Below are 20,671 nucleotides of genomic sequence, written 5' to 3' on the forward strand. Positions count from 1 at the left end.
GCCGCCGCGCGCCGCGCGCGCCCCCTGCCGGCTCAGAGGACCCAATGAGTGGGCGGCCGCCATCTTGAGCGAGGGCAGGGCGGCCATTTGGGTTGTGGGCGAGCAGGCTCCTCCTCCGCTTTGCCAGAAGGACGCCTTCCTCGGAGCCGCGACCCTGGGGACAGGGGGGTCGGCAGCGCACCCCCGTTGGGCCGAACGGCAGCTCCGCCCGCAGGCGCTGTGCCGGCACCGCCACGGGACACAAGGAACGCCATTAAAACTAATTGCTGCCGTCGGCGCGGAGTAAAGGGGCTCCGGGCGGCAGGAGGAGCGGCGAAGCAGCGAGCACAGCGCGGCGGGAGGTCCGGGCTTTTTCACACGCTGCTCTCGTATCGGCGGTGTTACTGCAGCTCCGAGGCGTTAGGATGCGGTTTGCGCCGCCGCTCTGAAGGGAGCGTTCAGAGCGAGGAGGGCCGGCAGCACGGCCCGCACCCACAGCCCGTCTAGACGGGGATTAGAGCAGCGGCACCGTGCTCGAAGGTGGTCCGAGCCGCGCTGAGCCTCGGCTCGCTCTGTAACTGGGCTCCACCAATTAGCGATACACGCTCCCACCCGTTCCAGTCACTGCCCGCAGGCACACCCAGAAGCACGGTGCGATGGCCGATAGCCTCACCGAGCGCAGGGGGGGCAGAGTTATTCAAGAACCAAAGCAAGGATTTAGCTGTCCCCTCTGCACGTGTGTCTGAGACGCTGTGAGACCCAAACGACTGCAGGCAGAGACAGAAAGCAGACAGAACTAGGCTGGTGCTCTCCTGACTCTCATTCAGAAGAAAGGAGCCACCTCCAGCAGCTCCAAGGGCTGTCGCACTGGAGTAAGTCAGCTTCATTACCTTTTATTTGTCCTAACAAAGTTGGAGCTATGTTCAGAGCAGGGTTTAATTTACCAATTTACAGGAATTCCATTAAGAAACCTGCCAGAGGGCCTTGAAATCTGTCATATCTAAAATGAGCTTGTCTTGCTTGTTCCAGGAGAAGATACATCTCGTTCCTCTCTAATTTAATCCAAGGTAGTTTAAATTCAGCAGAATCACGGCAGTCTCATTTCAGAATGAAATACACGTTGAACTGTAGGCAGACAGCACTGTATGTACGCACCACTTTAAAAGACTCTGAATCAGGTTCTTCCCTTTGGGCTGAGGATATCTGTTCGCTTCTGCCTTTCTCCACCCCGTGTTGCCCGGTAACCTCCTTAGTTTAATACAGATCTTATGGTGCTGCATTAAGTAAAATATCTCTGAAAGTACATTGTACAACTGTAGAAAGCCTAAGTAACAGCTACCAGACATACAAACTTCTCGGCCTATGCTTATTTCACTGTGTTGTTAACTTTACAGCCTGGTTACATCTAAAACACCTGCACAGCCAAGCTCATCAATTAATTCGCAGCAGAGAGTGAAGGAGGATATCCCAGTGACAGAGATCCCTGCTGTAGAGGGAAGCAAAGGGGAGCAAATCAAAGTCAGGAAGAGAAATGAGGAAAAGGTAAGCAGTGCAGAAGTAGTAGAAGTTGCTGGAAGAAAACACATCCCTCCTTGCCCCATTTTATGCAGGATACGCTACTCAGGGACTGAATCCCTAAATGCAGATAATTAAAAAGTTACCCTACAGGTCAGACGAGCGTAGGGTCTCCCTCTGACACCCACAGGAAATGTGATGTGGATTGAAAAATGTATGTGCTCATATCTTTGTTCCCCTTTCTGGCTCAGGAACTGTAATTAAAGAGAAAATGAGGCTCTCTCCCGCCATAGAGAATATAGTGGCACAGCTGGTTTTCATCTTGGCTAGCAGGCTCTGTCCTCAGGCTACCAAGTGCTGAGTAATTTTTACCAAGCTTTGCTTGCAGATAAATAATGTTCTTCTCTTAGCTGCTGCCAGGCAAAGCTACAAGTACTTGATCTTTTATTCTTTTCTCATAAACTCCTAACATTGAATACTAAAAATGCAGCCAGAGATTTTTCCACTGCCGTTTATTCTCAGCGTGGTCACAGCTGTATTACAATTACAGACACCCACCCATTTGTTGAGGCTCAACTGCAGTTCCTCGTTAACCTTGAAGCTTCCAATTAAAGGCTCCTTCAGTTTCATTGATAGTTTGAATATGCTCTAAGGACTCGCTTTTTTCCTCCCCCTCCACTCAAAGCACATTCTGTGAGGAGGGCAACTGCTTTAAGTAACTTAATGCTGATTTCCTGGAAAATCCTGATGTGTGGGTACCAGTCCCTAAAAAAGAAACCTTGTGTCTGACTGCAGTTTGGGTGATTCCTCTCACAGCTCTAGCTATAAAATACCTGAAAGGGTCCCACTAAACGTGGCACAACTGCCAGGCAGATGGAGCGTAGGTTCAGGCCAATGAAAAGTATCACGCATCAGTTTAATTCACATTTTCTGCAGTGTTTCTAGAAAGAACTTAATTCTTCTAAGAAATTGCACGTGAATTAGTTAACAATTGTGTAGAAAATGATTTTAAAAATAGTAGTTAATCTTGGCAAGGCTGCTCTTCCACTTACCTCCAGTAAGTGGAGCCAGCGCAGGGTGGAGGCTGAAAACTTGTAAGAAACACCAGGGCTAATTTTAGAATAATTTCCAGTCACACAGAATGAAACCTGGTGAGCAGCAGTGCATATGAAGGTACCCGCACATCTGTCAAAAGCAAGGCTTAAGAACAATCCTGATTTCAAACATATTAAAGATATAAAGTAAACACAAACTTAATGAACAACCACCTTCCTAGCATATACACCACTCGTAAGGGATTACTGGCTTCTGTTCTGGTAGTGCCAGTGAGGTAGTGTTTGCTGTTTGAGCCGGGTGTGTGGGAGAGAAGATGGGCACAATTCTGTAACTCACAGCCATTTAAAACTGATGAGCTTTAAAAGGGATCTGAACTGCTTTCAAGATAGTGGCGTGCAGAGAGCATCGTCTGTATGCTTTCATCTAACTGTTACGGGTGAGGGTACAAGATTTTAGCCTAAATTCTGCTTTCACACAGCGTGTTCCAAACATGGCTCAGTTTCATCACAGCATTGCTTGTGTATGTCTAACTTGTCTTGGATTGTCTGCTGCTCAGTCCATGCTCTGTGCTTAGATCTGGCTTAAATGCATGTGAACAAGGAGGCCGGGATATAATCGTACTTAAGGATAGAGAAGCTGGGAAAGACTGCACCTGCATTCTGAACTGAGCTACAGTGCTTTTTTGCCTTGCTAGACCTCAGCCCTCAGATGTTAGGGTTGTTTTCTCTCAACCTACAGGAGTGTTTCAACACTCACAGTAAAGGTATTTTTTTGTGTGCTTTGGTTTCTAATGTTAAGTTTTCAACTAAACTGTAAATGCCTGAAACCCAAAGGGAGTGAATCTGTGCCATCTTTCCATTATTAAAGTCATCAGGCCAAAGACCAGACTGCAGTAACTATGTGTCAAGGCAGTGCCAGGAGATGCTGGGGCTGAAGAGTGTTCGTGTTGCTCAAGCATTAGAGGGAAACAGTCCACGTTAAATACTTCACATGAAGCATTCCTCTTAAACACTTTGGAAAACAAACAAAACGTGGGTTAGAAACGCATTCACCACATCCGACACTGACCACACAGGTTTTTGTATTTAATAGAAATTAAATTAGTAGCTTAATATACATAACGTGACGCTTTCCAGTCCAGCAGCTTTTCAATACTTGCTTTCAAGTCACAGAGCAAATCTTGTACAAAAACAGTATTAAAGAGCAACTGAAGAGTAACACAGTCACTATGACAGCAGACCCAGAAAGGCTGGGTTTATCTGGAGCTACACACGCCAAAGGATACATAACGACGGACCCGTTGTGGTACAACCATGCACTACCAAGGGACAGATCTACCACCTGCCATGCACTCGCTGGTCCCTCGGGCAGGGAGCAGCAGCCCGGTGCTTTATCGTGCTCCATAGCCGTAGTAGTAAGGCTCGTCAGGGCGGTAACCATACGCAGTCGCTGGGCGGCCGGGAACTCCTGGGGACTGACCAAAGCCATCAACACCGACACTGTAAAAAGAAGGGAGAGAAACTATAAGAAACTTCAGCCTTGTTGTGTGAGGGGGAAGGTGCACTGCTGCTGGGTGCTCCAACTCTCCCAACTTAGAGGCAGCTTAGCGTCTTCCTCATCCTAGCCAGCACTGCTCCGTCCTCACTGCTGGTAAAACAGAAAAGCTGCAGAGAAATCAACAACTCTTTTCCCGGAAAAGGAGGCCTAGGAAAAAAAAATAATAATAATAAAACCCTGCATGAATTCCTTCTTGTTTTCTGAAAGCGAGGCAACGGCAAATGTGCATTGTGGAATTAAACAGCTTCTCGTGAGCCGCTTTTGACTTTCAGCTCAGAAGAAAGCCCCTAAAGAAACAGAACTCTTCTTTTATGGATTTACCAGTAAAGCTTTGCTTCCGTGACTCAGTTTCTCCACCTGTACGCTGAAGTTGATGTGTTATTTCTGGGGACACTTGAAGTACACATCTTGCAAAGCCCACTGGTAGCCCTGTCCCTACACAGCAGATCTGAATAATCCAATTTTCTTCCAGAAACAGTGCATTTCTGAAGCCCTAGGGCACAGACCAGTCAGAAATGAGAAAGTGACAATATATGGCATAGCAACACAGTTCAGCAAAGGACAATGTTTCTGGTGGGTTACGAGACCGACAGCCAAATGGCAGAAAGAATTCATCAAATACTTGAGTGGCTGTATTCTAATGAGACACAATGAGCCATTTGTCATGAACAGAAGAGCATCTTTTACACCTAGAAATCCCACAGCACGAGAACTGTGTAGGGAAAAGTGGCACATATTTCAGGCTCAACAATAACTCTCATGCAGGAGGTAGAGAGAAAATGAACATTGCTTAAGACACTGGATTAATGCCTATTCTTAGCTGTGTCACTTTTAAACTTCCACTTCAGCAGGACAAATGGAAAAGGACTCTAATTTATTGTCTGACTAAAGATGCATTAAAAGAAGTTGAACTTCCCTTCAGAAGACTGTCAAAACACAAAGAACCAAAGTGCTTTTGGAGTGGGGAAAAGCTGAACCTCATTACTGCCAATTATACATATGGAACATGGGTTATGCAACAGCCAAGGCCTGGGAAATAATGACCCATCCAGAAGATGTACAATGGGTGGGCCCCAAGCCCTGACTCACCAAAAAGCTGGCACTGCCCAACTGGTTGGGCTGAAAGGGCTCAGCTGTAGCGCTGGGGGATCCTGTCCAAGCACTTTGTCCTTGCCAGTGTTATTTTCCTCACGGTGCCTCTGGGAGGGCCTAGGAAAGGATCCCACGTGCCTGGTTTCTCAGGAAACCCATTCCCATATGGGACACTCTGATCATCATGTGAGGGTGGAAGGCCTGAGGCTGAGACTTGTCCTCTGAGAGGGAGGGAACAACCAAGAAGCCAAATGCAGAGAAAACCGTTTTGTTTCACCTAAATGTTTCTGGAGGAACACAGTGCCCTGAAAGCACATTGCTATTTCCACGCCTGCCTGTCTGTATTTGAATTGGCAGAGCCTCTGTCTCAGAACTTGTACATGGAGCCATCGGTCTGACCCCACATCTGAGCGGTCCCTTCTGCAGAGCAAAGGGAAGCAGAGCAGCAGTGCTGGCAGCACAAAGCAGTGTGCATTCATGGCTGTGGTTCTGCACCCTCCTCTGTCCTCCCATTCCTTCCTACAAAGACCAATTACTCTTCTTTCAGCCCATTCTGAAACAAGCTGCTAACATCTGGGATGCCTTCTCCAGCTCCCTCTTTGTACCGGGCACACAACCGCTTCCTCCTTAGCAAACCCGAAGCCGTAGAAGACTCCTGGAAGAAGGGATTACAAGAAACCTCATTACTTTCGTGGTATCCAACTCTTGTCTCCAGGCACACCGAACACTGCGCTCCAACATCTGCAATCACAGTCCCTCGGTCAGAGCACGGATGCTCCTCTGTTACTCCATTATTTGCTACAAATACGGGTGCGATGCAGGGACATCGCCGAGCCACGGGGTGGCAGTGGGTCTCTACCCCTGCAGCCACAGCTATCCCAACTATTTTTCCAGCTCAGCCATCCTCAAAAAACTTTTAAATATACTTACATTGATAAAGAGAGCAAGGAAAATATGGTTTCAATTACATTCTCAGCAAATCATTGTTTTATATATATATATTTTTCCTTTATAAACGTGTAAGTAATTAGGTAAAGATCCCCAGAGTTTAAACTTTAAGTATCAGTTATTTCCAAATGGTTTAGACATATGTTGGTGTCCTGAAGAAAACTGGAAGAGATGGATCAGCTGATAACTGCTTTGGACAGTTAAAAAAATTAAAAAGAAAGAATAGAAAATCACATTAAGACACCTTGATCAAATCACTACTCTCTCTAAATATTTCTCATCAGTAAATGAATGCTTGTCCGTGCTTCAAAAAAAAGTTGGCTTCGTTTTTACATCTTAGTGCTCTTGAAACATACCAGCTTCACCTATTTGATTGTTTGGGCTGACAAACATAGCCAAAAACTTGTCCTCACTGATGAAGGAAAGGCTATCGAGCCCGGGCAACAAAACTGCAAACGCGTGGCTCTGGACTGAAGCCTGGCTTTGGCACGAGGCTGGCAGGCCGAGAGCAGTGCCTCTGTGAGCACAACCCACGGAGCTGGACACAGGGTTGGAAAACCAAGTCCTGCTGAATGCTTGCCACTCCTGCCAAGAACAGCAGAAGGGCACAGCCAGGAAAGATGGTAGCTTTCAGCTGTAAACGCTTGTTGGCTAATGGTTGGCCTGAGATGGTGATTTGTGCCATGTGCTCGCAGATTTATACCAGCAATCAAGTTCCAGACTTGCTCCTAGGCAAAAAAATGTGGTGTTGGCATTATTTATACAGCATCTACATGGAAACTGTGCTCGGCGCGTGGTTCAGCTGGGTGTCCAACAGCAGCGTGTGCAATCCCTGCACTTGTATACAATGGACGTGCATCACACAGCATCACAGACTTCTCAGATAAATTAATTACGCTGCTGCATTAATCTGCAAGTTATTTCCAGGAGCTTTTTCTCACAGCATCACACGTGTGCATGCAGAGGGATCCGCACTCGCTAACCCAGCATAACTGTCTGCTTGTGCAAAGTTTACCACCACGCCTGGAGCTGACGGAGTTAAACAGTGAACAGCACAGCTAATTACTATGTACTGCTAACCTCAGTTGCTGGTTCATTTTGAGACCCTTTAAAATATGAACTGTGTATTTTACCCCTATGCACTCTCTTAATGATTTGTTTTTTTTAGACTGAAATCACTTCCAGCCATCAGTTATACTCGCGGTCTCTACACATGCACTTCTCCAAGCACAAATATTTCTTTTTCCTATTGGTCTGCCAGCCCCTGTCAGAGCAAATTTCACTTTAAACTAAATGCTATGATACTTAAAACCTCTTGGATTACTCAGGCTGCTAGTGTGATCTATGACCTTCCCCAAATGACAGCTGAACTTTCCAATTTGCTTGTACTGCTGGGGAACTGAAGAACACATGCCGAAGAGGAAAATGTTCCTGATGCGCACGAGTGAGGAGAGATTTCTTAATGGCTCTGCTTATTGATACTCACCTCTGATTCCTAACATCCAAATTAACCCACCCACCTTGTATCCTGGGTGCCCTGACGTCATTTAAAAGAGACCAACCTAGGGCAGGAAACACCAGCCAGCATACCCCCAAATCCTCCCTTCTCTTCCCAACCCCTCTCCCCATCCCCAGAGCTGCCAAGATGTGACAAGATCTGTGGTGTGTCTGGGAGCCTCAGGCAAAGCACACTGTGCCAGCAGCCCTCCGTGGACATTCCCACAGCAATCTGCAACTCACATGGGCCTGGTGCAGGCAGGGAGGCTCTTGAGCTTGGCACTGTGATCAGCAGCACCTGGGTGCAACTGCCCACAGAGCAGAGCTGCTTTCTGGAAGTTTTCCTGATGCAAGAGACACCTGAGCCTGTCTGCACTAGCGTTCACACTGTTAACGGTGCTGGTGTTGACAAGCTGCTCTAAAATGGGTACTAATTCCTCCAGCATAAGCAGGGCCTCAGAAAGGCAAGTCCCGAGTAAAAAGCAGCACCTTGACGTCCAACTGAAACCCACACTTGGAATGCATATATCTTGGAGCAAACCCAGCAAGAAGCGCTGCTTGGGAAAGAGGCATAGAGCAGTACAGCAAGGATTGTGCCCAAAAGAAAGGAGGTGGCTGCCTGAGCAGGTGAGCGTGGCCCAGGAAGACGGCCTTGACCTTTGAGGGTCAGTTATCACTTCAGGAGCTTGCATTTTAGAGCCTAAGTTTCTTTCAGTTTCATGGTTGGAAGCCTATTGTTAAAACACCCTGAAATCAGTGACCACTGAAGATGAAATCAGACATAAATGTTACTTGGAGCACATAAAGCACTTCCACAATTTCAGCTGTTTCTCTTTTCACTCTAACCCTGTTCAAAAGCCCTGTCTACCCTCTCCTGATTCCGCATCAACAAGGCTTACACCAGCCTCGTGCCCAAGAGACTCTCAGCTGCTCAACAGGGATACAAGTTTTGGAGTGAACCCAGGGTCCACCTTCTGGTTGCACAGGTGAATTGCTTCCACCTGTGCTCTCAGGGCTGGCTATGCCCCTTCATTAGGTGCTCCATCGCTGATTCAGGCCATGACCTAACAGCTCCCATAAAACAGCATGCAGGCTCTTGCTCATCACTGGCAAAAAAGCAGAGCTAGTGGTGGTGGCTATGTGCAAAAAACTGTTTTGTAGCTGAGAATTTGCTCAGTGTTATTGTGCTCCTTGTATCTATTGTTGTTTCCACGAAAGTAAGTAGGAGGCGTTACTTTTGGAGTGACCTACATATATGCTGCCCAAAACAAGCGCTCTTCGCTCAGCATGAGCCAGACAAGGCAGAAGGTTGGACACCCATACCTTACTGTCTCTAAAAACCAGTTGTAACTGTAAAACAGCCCCCTATGTGCCCCCCAGACAGGCATTCAGTTTGGTGCAGAGCATCCCCAGACTCCTAACGTCTCATTTTTGTGAGCCTACCAGTGTTTGACAGCGCTGTTGATAACATATGGTACAGTTACCATCCTACATTTCCATATAAACTTTCATGCCATAAACCCATCATCTCTAATGCCGTATCAAGTTCCTGTGTATAACAGAGTAAGCTACATTCAAACCAACACTGAAGGCCGTATTTTTCCCCTCGGGAGAGTACCAAAGCCATGGAAAACGGAGCACCAGTCCAGACTTAAGACAAGCACAGCATTATAACCTGCCCAACTGAGATGCTGCTTAGAGACTGTAACCAACAGTCTCCAAAGTCTGCTCACCAACAAGAACTCCAAAGTCTGTGGATTTTCCTCTCTTTCTGTTGATATTTGCTACCAACTAAAAAAAAAAAAAGACACATCATGAAATAGTAGAGGTTCCCTCTGCTCAGAGTGCAGTGATTGAGAAGAAGATGATGATTCTCTGAGAAGATGATTTACTTCTCTGTGCCAACTACTACTTTGGTTTTGCTTCACTGGCCATAAATTTTCTGTCCTTCAGAATAAGAACATAAACCATCAGTTATAGAGAAACAGCATACAACCGAAAAGCCTTAAAAACACACAGAAAAACCCAATGTTCTGTAACTGTAGATTCTCCCACTACTGGTAATGACGTTAAACTATAAACCACAAGTCTCTTAAATCCTGTCTCTCATGGTCCCACTTTCTCCCCTATCTGCGAAGCTTTTTTTCCATACTTTCGATCCCTCCAGCTCAAGTGGGAGAGCTCTGTGGCAGAGACTCTGCCTATGCACGCTAGATCTGCCTCCACATTAGCATTTTAATACTAATCTTCATTTAATAATAATAAAACTGCATCCGCTCAAAAGATAAGAAATGTCAAAAATGAACATGCATAGTGCTAATTTAGCTCCCTTGTGCACGATGATACAGCTTTTACGGATGTGATCACGGCTCCCCTTCCCTGGGATCCAGTTTTCTTCACTGCAGTTGATGACTAAGTTTCCAGTTGTTTCTGGACTTGGTGCCCAGTTGTATCTCAGCACAATGCCACTGCTTCTTCCATGTAATTGAAAACAACTGCAAACCTGACAATTGTGGATAAGTGAGCACTGTGTCTTTGTCTTCTGTGTCAGGCTCCAGCTATGCATCAAGCAACAAGCATGCCAAAATTCACAGGTGGGAAGGCAGCGTTTAAAAGCTAGATTAATGAATAAATTCCCAACCGAATGGCAAGAAATGGTAGAAAAGCAACCAATCCAGATTACAGCCCACTCAGCTGTTTCACACAGCCATCCTGTTTCTGTGCAAGGCATCAGAGTAACTCTGCTAACGCTCCCTCACCCAGCCTCACAGCTCCGCCACATGGCAGGGAGTTTCTCAGCTTTCAAGTGTGCACTCAGAGCTGGAACAGAAAACAGGAGCTCTGTCTTTCCATTGTAAGCATGACCGAAACATCTCCTGTGCTGCTGGCTCAACATCTGGCCAAACCCACTGATTAGATATAGCCATTTCTAAAAAAATTAATAAAAACTAAAACAAATAAAAAAAGCCCTGAGAAGTAGGCAATAAAAGTCAAGGAAGATGTCTTTTCTTCTTTTCCTCCCCCGCTCTCCTGGGGCAGGCCAAAGTATGCGTGTCAGCTCCATAAACTGAAGATTACATTGCCTTAACCTTAACCTAGTAATACAGCTGGCTTTTGGGCCTCTTTTACTGAGCTCCAGTGATGTCAGTTGGGTACAGAACTTTCAGCCAACAGCTTGACCAGAATGAGATCCTGAAGTGGCAGCTTCGCAAAGGTGACTTCTCACCGACCACATCATCTCAGGATTGGTCCACATCTTCCACATGCTTCTGAGCAGCCTTCCACTTTCCAGATGAGAGGTGTTTCTGCTTCCTGTGCTGTGTAACAGAGCAAGATCACTGTGCAAATGCACTCCCAGATAAACAGCTGCAGTGGAAATACAAGTTCTTGGTGCCCTGAACTGAAGCATTCCTAGCCAAACAGTTACTCCTTAAATTATCTACACAACTCCTCAAGCCCAAGCACTGCCGCTTAGCTCTGCTCTTCACAAGTGGGAAAAAGCATTCCCCCTTGTGCACAAACACCCCGAGCCACGACAACAGGTTGCTGGCTGATAGGCGTGCTGCCTGCAGGGCTCAGCACCAAGAGCCGGGCAGCTCAGCAGGGAGGATGATCCAGATGCTGGAGGGAAGGAGAGAGAGGCAAAAAAAATCTGCTCTGCTTTGATTTACAGCTGCGGCCAATAAAGTCTTTCAAAGTCTCTTCTGCAAGTTGGGATTTGCAGTGTTCACAACAGCAAACAACGCAAGGGGAGCGTTATTACCAATAAACAAACATGAAATGTTTTTGCCACCATAGATGGTTATGCAGATTTGAACCAGTTCTGTTCATCAGCACAGGACTCCACTGAAGCCTTGTCAAAATTCATCCCCAGTCAGCCATCATTTCAGTGTAAATCAAAAAGGAAGTCGATCTCAATGTCTCTTAGCACTTTTTTCTCCCTCTAGCATTGGCTGTGAGGGAATGAGCCAGATAGACACAGATGTTGCATATTTTCTTAGAGATCTCTATCTTGGAGTAGCATTATTATGCAAAAATTTTCAACTTTGAGCGGAATGAAAACGAAACTTATCCAGACTACAAGCTGGGTAAGGTGCCTTGGAAAAAACAGGGACGAAGCTTAAAGGACTTAAAAGCCAGAAGGCAAATAAAGGCTTCAAAATTTGTTTTAGCCTTAGAGTTTAAAGAAGTCTTCCAGTTCTCTGGAGGAAAGAGAGGGGAAGGACGGCTCTGTCACCATACACGCAGGGCTGAGACCGATACAGAGATTTACAATCAACAGAATTCCAGCAGTTTGGCAAAAGAAATGGATACGTTCCATTAATTTGTATCCCAGGGACTTGTTTGCAGCACATGTTTGGTTCAGACAACAACCCTTAGAAATATCCCACTGATATATGGGACGTAAAACCGACTCATTGCAGGTTTCATTTTGAATCCTGTGAGCACGCTTATGCACAGCGCACAAAACACCCTTCACTTTATTACAGTTTTAAATCTTTCTTCCAGGTCTGGCCTCGCAAGCGCTTGTCTTGATAAAATAGGTCACTTGAAAAAGGAAAGCTCAATAAAACGAATTACAAAAACAACAAGATTAAACTGATTGTGCTGTTTTTGTACAGTGCAGCTGAATTCTGCAAATATGCTGCTGGCTGTGGTTTGGCATTTAACAGCATGCGATCAGTGAGAAGGAGGAAATTTTATTCTCATTAACTGTTGCAGATTTACTGCAGTGAAAAAGGGCTATGTAACCTGAGAAGTGACAGAATGGAAAGATCAAAGCAGCAGTCTGGAAACTAAATAAACCTTCTGGCTACTTCCTGCAAGGAAAATTCACTCTGGCAATGTAAAACAGAGTCCAGTTAAAAACTACTCTCAGTTTTATGAGCTGTCACAGCAGCTTGAGTGGTTTGGACCAGTCAAGTTTAGAACATTATATTTCCTTGTTTTTGTCTCAGATACTTCTGTAAGCAGTTTTATAGTTTCTTTTTCTTTTCTTTTCTTTCTTTTTTTTTTTATTTTAAAGAGAAAAATAAATTCTTCTCTTTTGGTTGAAATCGAGAAGGTCACAGCTAAACTCATTAAAAACAGGCAGGTCTTCATTTGCACATTCCATTCCCATTTACTACGTTTTAATATTTTACTTTGAGATTTATAAGCAATGTACATTTGCTTTAATAACTCTTCCGCATTCTGTTCACTTATTGTTTAATATAAGTGCAAATCAGTTTACAGAGCCCAGATGGCTTGTAAGCAGGGAGCCAGTCTATTCCTAGCAGCACATCTGGAGGGACTAGAGTGGCAGACAGAACGTGGGAATTAATTAATGTTACATTTCTGAAGAGACAGACTCAGGTTTGGGGGGATTTTTTGGTAAGACATTCCAAAGGAGTTGAGCTAACTGCTGCTGCATTTTGGCATTCTTTTAACATTCCTAATAACCTAAACCACGTCGGTTAGATGAGGCTAACTGCAGGTGGAATATAATAAAATACAAAGCAACTGAAAAAAAAAAATGTAAAGGACGACTGCGAGTGAAAGAGGCCCCAGCATCTGATATTCCAAAGGAGCTGGAGTGCATTAAAACCTCAATGCTAACTCTTCCCAAACGACATCTGCACCGTGCTGAATGGAAAAAAAAAAAGTCACACCTTTAAAATATTCCTAAGCAAGCTATTTCACCTATTAGCATACTAGGGCGATTGTTCAGAGCAATTAAATAGCCCTTACAGTAAATTAAATGAGCGCAACACGATCCTTCATGATTATGGACCACACACCTCGGAGCAGTGGTGTGGTCTGGTCACAGAGCAGCGAGGGGAGCTCTGCTCTGCTGGAGGCTCCGGCACCTGACTTTGGATGAGCCACCTCTCCTTGCCTTTGGGCCCCTGCACACCTTGGGCTCTTTGTGGCCAGGGCGGAGTGCTGGGAATTTTCTCCTGGTACAGCCTGACAACACGGGGATAATAAAAAAGCAACCGAGCACATCAAGAAAATGCTGTATAACAAATGTTTAAGAAGAACGTTGTCCTTCCTTTGGCTATTCCCAAATCAGGGTGGTGCTGGAGCCATTCTTTTGTGCTACAGTAATCAAACCCCCTACAGGGCAGCAGATCCTGCTTCCTTACCACTATCTTTTAGATGCAAGATCTTCACCCCATGCATTTATAACTCCTGAGCAGATGCTGTTTTGATGAACACAAAGAAACTGAGCTGACCTGCCTCTTGCACACGAGCAGATCATAAAGGCTGCACCAACCAACTCTGCATGCATCATCCTGTCAAGCCATACAGAGCTGCATCTGAAATTTAGTGAAAACTTCCTGATCACATCCAGTTTTTCTTCTTAAAAAACTTAACATCCAGACAGTTAGGACAACAGAATACAGTAAAAGAAATACAACAGCTACAAACTAACAACATTTTCGTGGGTTAAAAAAAAAAACAACCAGAAATCCTTACTTATCTCAAGAAACTTCATTGGTTCTGGGCCTCTCTTTAAGGACTTTTCAATTTCATTTCAGTGGGATTTACAATTTGCTAATACCGATGTGTGATAAACTAATAAAACTTGCCTACAAGGTTATAGGCCCAATTTACTAGTAAAAACTAATTCAATTCTCTTGGGAAATGCAAATTAAATAGCATCCAAATGGTAGAAGCCGCGTACAACATTTTCTCTGCACTGCAAAGAAAACATGGGGCTTTTGTTATTGTTTTGGTTTTTAGATAGAGCTTGAGTGTGGAAAACAAAAAGTAACACAGAACTAAATAACATCAGTACAGTAAACATCTGAAAGCAGAATCATACTGTAATAACGATTTACTCTCTACTGGCTTCTAGTTCCATTAATTGAAAGGTTTTATCCTTCTGTACAGTCATCTCTGAGTCCCACCTCTAAGGCAGAAAAGCATTCAAATAACAAAGAAAGGAAGATGCAGATATGGTCATTTCTGGCTTTTTTTTTTTTTTTTTTTTAAAAGACAACCAAAAACCAACAAAGCCGCTTTTTACTATCTACTCACACATCAGTTTTCCCAAGGCAGCACTGCGCTGCTGAAAGGCTGGGAAGGGAGAGCTCAGACTTCTAAACAAACCGCCTGATGCTGAAAAGGAGGCATACAATAGATGAGAAATGCTCAATAGCACAGTTCCCAACTCCAGTCATTCCTTTAAGAAGGTTCTTTCTATCAGAAAGGTATCTTGTAGGGCTTAGAAATGAAGCAAGAGATGAAATCCTTGAGAACAACAACATGGAATTGCTTTCTGCAAATCTAATTGATGATCTATATTGAAGACAGGTATAAATGCTGACAGAGGAGACAAGTTACACGTACAACAATTTAAAAAAAATCGATAACCATTTATCATGTGCCTATTTGCCACGATATGATGCAGCTGCTGCATCCGACTGGAATGTGAGCTATTCAGCTGTGCCGTGACTGAGGTTGCAGAGCATTGCAGAAGCTGACAGCAATGTTGGGGTACAGCCCCACTCCCTAAGAATATTCACATCTGATATTTATCAGGATACGCAAGCAAAAAAGCCTATGGATATGACCATTCTTGCCACTCATAGGGCTGTTAGTACATGCAGACATTACAAAGGGGTAGCTTAGCTGGAGAGAACTGAAGCCACAGTGACAGTGTCCCCTGGGCTGCCACCAACACCCATGGCCATGTACTGAGCCAGTAAAGCCCACACCACCAGTTTCCACCAACCCAAGACACAAACTAAGTTTTGTATGCCTGTACTTCCCAACAACAGACACAGCTTAACTGAACGCAGAGCAGTCTGTAAGGTCCTGACTCCATGCAATTAACACAACATATCACAATGACCTACCATGGAGAAACAGCTACAGATTTGGGTTGTGAATCCAGGCAAGAACAAAGATGCCCCATCAAGGACAGAAACAGAGCCATCCCGTAAAAACCAGAGTCTGTTTGACATGCCAAACCTCACTGCTTCCTGGGAAGATGTTTCAATTGTGCTCTGCTGAGATGAGTTCCCACACCAGGATGTGCACACACACAGAAATGCCTCGTCTCAGTGAGAACTAAGTGCAATGGCAGCTCTGCCATGCTTTGTAATGGGGTTAAAGGATTCTGTATTGGAGAAAACTTCCTCTGGAAGGAAAAAAGAGTTTTGGCTAGCTCCAGCATTCCAACTGTTAATCTTCCCAAAGCTACAGAAAGAGAGAACTTGGGAACTCTGATTAAGATTTTACAACAAATTGGCTTTCGCACTTAAAGTGTTATTATCCAGTTACAGCTGAGAAAGGTTAAAAAGTTTTTTTTCCCCAGTGGGAAAGAAAAATACTGTGGAAATCCTCATTAGAAGATGCTCCGCCACTGCTATTATGCCTGTGTTTTAAGAAATCATTTCTAGAAAGTAATTAAAACTTGACAAATGACCAGAGATTCCTGAAGCTCTCTTTCAACTGGCTTTTCTCCCTTGCAGTTCAGACACCAAGCTGTCATCGCTTCAGCCAAAGGTGAAGGATTTTTTGTTTGCTACTATCATAAAGCTTTCACTCTATATTAAGAGTTATCAGTACCAGAAGCCCTGAATACAGATTTTAGTACAGATGAAAATTTCAAACCTATACCTAATAAACATTTGCTTCTGAAAGACAGTATGACAATTCAAAGCTGATAATGTAATCACAGAAGCCTTTTTCCCAGCCAATGGAAAAACCTGGGTACAAGCTGTCAAAGCAGCCTCCTCAGCCACATACATTCTGCTGAATGAAAACATACCTGATCATGTTTGCACTCTGCTCCAAAGCGTGGAGGAATGCAGGAGATGCTGTTTGTGTATTTTATCACTCCTGAGTACGTTGTATTCCAAAATAATTCTATTTATAGATATCTTACATAGCAGTACTACTCTTTTCAGAGCGCAGTTCAGAAAGAAAAGCTTTAATCTAAAAGCTGTGAAACTCACAAGATAGAAATGTTGCTGGTAATACACTTCTAATAGCATCTTGGATCCCTAAAACGAGGTGTGTCTGATTCCAGGTCGATGCTTATGTGCAACTTCTCCTTTCTGCTGACAAACACCAGAAACAGTTACCCTCACCTGCTTTATGATGTGGTCAGAATAGCATGCAAATTTACAAAACAAATTCAGAGTGAGATACTCCTACAGTTCTTTTCAAAGTTGCTCTGTACTGCAGGAACTCATCGTCCAAGGCAGCATTCTCAACTCTGACAGTAGTCAGCAGGCTAGTTTTCAAAGGGAAGTTCAAGCAACCCTATAAAGGGAAAGTAATGTCTTTGAAAAATTCAACCCTTGGGATATTCCACCTGGTTCAACAAATCTGTAGATGTTCTTACTGCTAATACTATTACTTCATGCTTCCTTGTTAAAAAATAATGGGGAAAAAAAACCCTGTGCTAGCCCAGGTGCATATAAACAACTTTTTAAATCTCCTGCTTTATTCATACCTACCTACATAAGACTGTGCAGCACTTCTGGGTATGGAGGTACTGTCTCTCTTAGGGCAGGGACTCCACAGAAGACTGCAGTGATGTCCACGCTGGGTTACACAGAAGTCAGTAATTTAATTGATTACACATCTGTATACATCTGCTGCTCCAATTCCCCTGAATTTTCTTGAACACAACTTGGTGGAACTTCAAAGGCAGTCCCTGGACCTCTGCTAGAGGTTCTACAACCAAAGAAGCACATGGTTTTCACCATCTGCTCCACGCAGCATAACTGGTATAACAATCTGATACACGGCAGCTGGTGTGGGCTGACTTTCCTTGTACAGGTATTACTGAATACTGCTTACAGTGAAAATCTTTTAGGCAACTTGAGTTTGGCTGTGGTCCTTGAAAACTTTCCTTACAGATCCCTTTCCTTGGCTCCAAAAAATTAGGTTGATGATCAGACGGGCTTCAGTCCCAATAATGCCTCCCTTATAAATGTACTGGGGCACCAACACTAGTTCAATACCAGCAGTTTCTCAGTGATATGCAGGCACTAGAAAGGTCAGGTTTTATGACTGACTTGTAAGTACATTTATGCAGGCTCTCCTGAGGACAAGGAGAAGCCCTAATCCATGACTCGAGCTAAGAAATACCATCAGAGAAATTAAAGTGCTGATGTATTCTAACTCTTCCTCACAGGACTGCGGGAAAAAAAAGAAAAAATGACTCAAAGTTGAGTAGAAAAATCTCCTCATGGTCGTTACCTACCTCAAATTTCTCAGGCCACGCTTACACAATGGAGAAGACTCCTTACCAGCTCTCCCCCCTGGTTAGTAAACAGCTCTTTCTACTAGAAAATAATAAAGCCTAATATACACACACACACACACACACATATATATATATATAAAATAAAAATCAAGACCAGAAGACAGAAACACAACGACTAAACGCATAATAAAGTATAACAAACGAGAAGACTGAAAAACATGCATTTACTCATTATAAAGCCATCCCCCTTCAAATTCACAAAAAATGTTACCATTAATTGACAGTTGTAACTCAGCTTTCTTTAAAAAAAAGCTTCTGAAAACATACCCAAATATTAATAATAGAAACACGAACCATTTTTATAACAAAAATCTAGATTTATTAAAAGCTGGAACTGGTTGAAAACAAATCCCTGACATAAGGTTCTTGTTAGCTTTAAACTGTAAGCATAAAAATACCCTAGAATTATGTTTTGGTATGGATGAAATGTACACTATATAACACATAAAAAGAGCCTTGACTTGCTGCTATTATTTTTAATTAGGGTCTCTAGCACGTATGGTTTTACCTTCCAACACCAATTCAAATTTGGGAAAAGGGAGGGTCTGACTCTTCAAGCTCATGGGACTGGCAATTCCACGGCTCATGCCTCAGAGCAATAATGCATTTTACATTAGCTCTAAGCATCAGGAAATCCTGGCTTCTGGCGCCAAGAAGTTCAAAACGATAATGACACACATCTGAAAGCTGGGATTCGCCGTCCCACTGCCAGTATCTATTCTATCAAACAATTCAGTCCTGCTCTGTTGCAAATGGGACAGAACGTTTGCAGCAGTACACACTGTTTCCAATTAGACTGTGTCTGGACTGCAGATAAACCCACGGAGCAATCATACAAAAAAAAAAAAGCTTTCCTAGAAAACAGAATTGTAATGAGAAATAGGAATATTTACAGGGGCTATCAACAGCAGGCAATTACTAAGTTTGTAGTTAGTCAAACTAGTTTCTCTGTCCCCTGTTTTTGAGACAGGCCTCCAAAACCCCTGGGGACATTACAAAGGAGTTGTACAAATGTTTATTTTAATTAAGGATATACAAGGTATGCTTTGCTACTCATTTTAGTTGGAAGACAATCAGATGAAAACGCATTTTACTAATGCAACTCCCTGAAAAGGGCTTGAGATTTGAGGCTGAGTGATCTACTTCAACTCTTACCCACAGACACTGAAGATCCTTCCCAGAAGGCACAAAGACTATCAAGAATACGTAGGCATACAGTGCTGTAGTTAATACAGAAACCTGTTGTCTCCCAGGCAATGTGTCTATGCTAAAGCTGAGAACTACAAGCCACATAATAAGACTCCATAAAGCTCACACTCTCGTCGCTTTCTCAATCACCAGCATGCCCTGAGATGAAGACTGCCCATTTGGAAACAATCAGATAACACGGTGTATACTAACCTATCACTGACCCTTTCATTAAAGCATTAATCATGTTTCATAAATATGATAACAGTATCACTCTTACTGGAGGTTTAGCAACAAAATTACTTGGCAATGAACTCTTCCTGGATTTTGTGCCAGTATCTCCTTCTCAAACATAAGCTGCACACAAAGGGTTGCACGCTGATCTGAACTTGATCCTTTCTGACTATAAACATTATTTTCCCCCCTCAAGGTAACCCGTCTTTTTACTTTTTTTTCCCCTCCTAATTTAGGATTTCAGTTATTTTAATTTGTTCCTAGAAACACTGCCATCACTGCAACCCCACTTAACATTCAGCTTTCTGGTGCATTACAGGTAAAACGAAGAAATGAGTGTAACCTTCCGCTGCCCCTTGAAAGCTCCAAGAAGCCAAGGTAAGACAAAAAGCTTTTGCTTACCTATGCATAAAGTAAATTGCTCATATTTTACAAATGGTGACTTGAGTTGTAAGCATTGAAAACAGTGTTAACACTTTGGAAGGCAGCAACTTCAACCATGGTTCTGTCATGAACCATAGGCATGTCCAAACAGCATCATGTTAAATTGAATCCTGTGCTTGAAGTATTTTCTACTAGAGAGTAGAGGTCAGTGATGCTCTATAAAAAGAGTTTCCTAAGTCTTTCATGAACTACAAAGAAAAAGGACCCTCTTCCTTGAAAGAGGTCTTTTTGAACCTGTGGGCGAAGTCTAGTCAGAAATGCAAACAGCAATAGCTTGCTCAATGCAGGCAGAGAGAGGTCATTAACCAGTGGGATAACTCAAAAACAAAAACACCTCCCAGAAATCAAGGCTAAACAGGTATCTTTAGCTCATTTACCCAAGCACCAAAAATAAACACCATGAATAATAGAACAGAGAATACTTTGGGAAGACTTAAGGTAAAGGGAAAAAAGTGCAGAAGCAGTTTTGGTAACTGAGAAATTTATTTTCAACATTTTAAGACTACAGGAGAAAGTATTCTTCTAGGTAATCAACACCTGACACATCTCTTTAAGTAGGTCTAAATAACAATGTCTGAATGTTACAGTAATTGTCATAATCTAGTTATGACCAGGTATTATAGCTTTACTTTTCTGTAGCTTTTAGAACACTTATGGATTACAACATGTACGTTAACGTATTAAAAAAACATGCAGTTCAAGAAGGCAGACCAAAACTGCATTTTCAGCATCAATCACTTCCATTATGAGAGCAAGAACCGAACAACACAAAGCTCTATAAAGAAACCTGATCAGCCATTTTCTGATGTGAGCTTTATGACCGTCAGGGCTCCCCCTTCCAGCTCAGGATATTCTATGATTATACACATTCTTTACAAACAACAACTT

At 43.5% G+C, this 20,671-nt stretch overlaps 1 protein-coding gene and 1 long non-coding RNA gene across 2 annotated transcripts in view; one reads left to right on the forward strand and one right to left on the reverse strand.

The window, feature by feature from the left end:
• The first annotated feature begins 37 nt into the window (after positions 1 to 37).
• LOC116216976 lies at positions 38 to 20,667 on the forward strand. Its single transcript, XR_004160768.1, has 5 exons — positions 38 to 851; positions 1,374 to 1,521; positions 17,786 to 17,915; positions 19,659 to 19,717; positions 20,423 to 20,667. It is a non-coding gene; the product is annotated as an uncharacterized LOC116216976 (long non-coding RNA).
• KIFAP3 (kinesin associated protein 3) overlaps positions 3,612 to 20,671 on the reverse strand; it is a 60,326-nt gene continuing 43,266 nt past the window's right edge. The window contains exon 19 of the mRNA XM_010715734.3: positions 3,612 to 4,049. Coding sequence (XP_010714036.3) covers positions 3,941 to 4,049 — 109 coding nt within the window. The 3' untranslated portion in view covers positions 3,612 to 3,940. The remainder of the gene's footprint in view (positions 4,050 to 20,671) is intronic.

The sequence above is a fragment of the Meleagris gallopavo genome, chromosome 10 (genome assembly GCF_000146605.3).
Source record: "Meleagris gallopavo isolate NT-WF06-2002-E0010 breed Aviagen turkey brand Nicholas breeding stock chromosome 10, Turkey_5.1, whole genome shotgun sequence".
In the NCBI taxonomy this organism is placed as follows: Eukaryota; Metazoa; Chordata; class Aves; order Galliformes; family Phasianidae; genus Meleagris; species Meleagris gallopavo.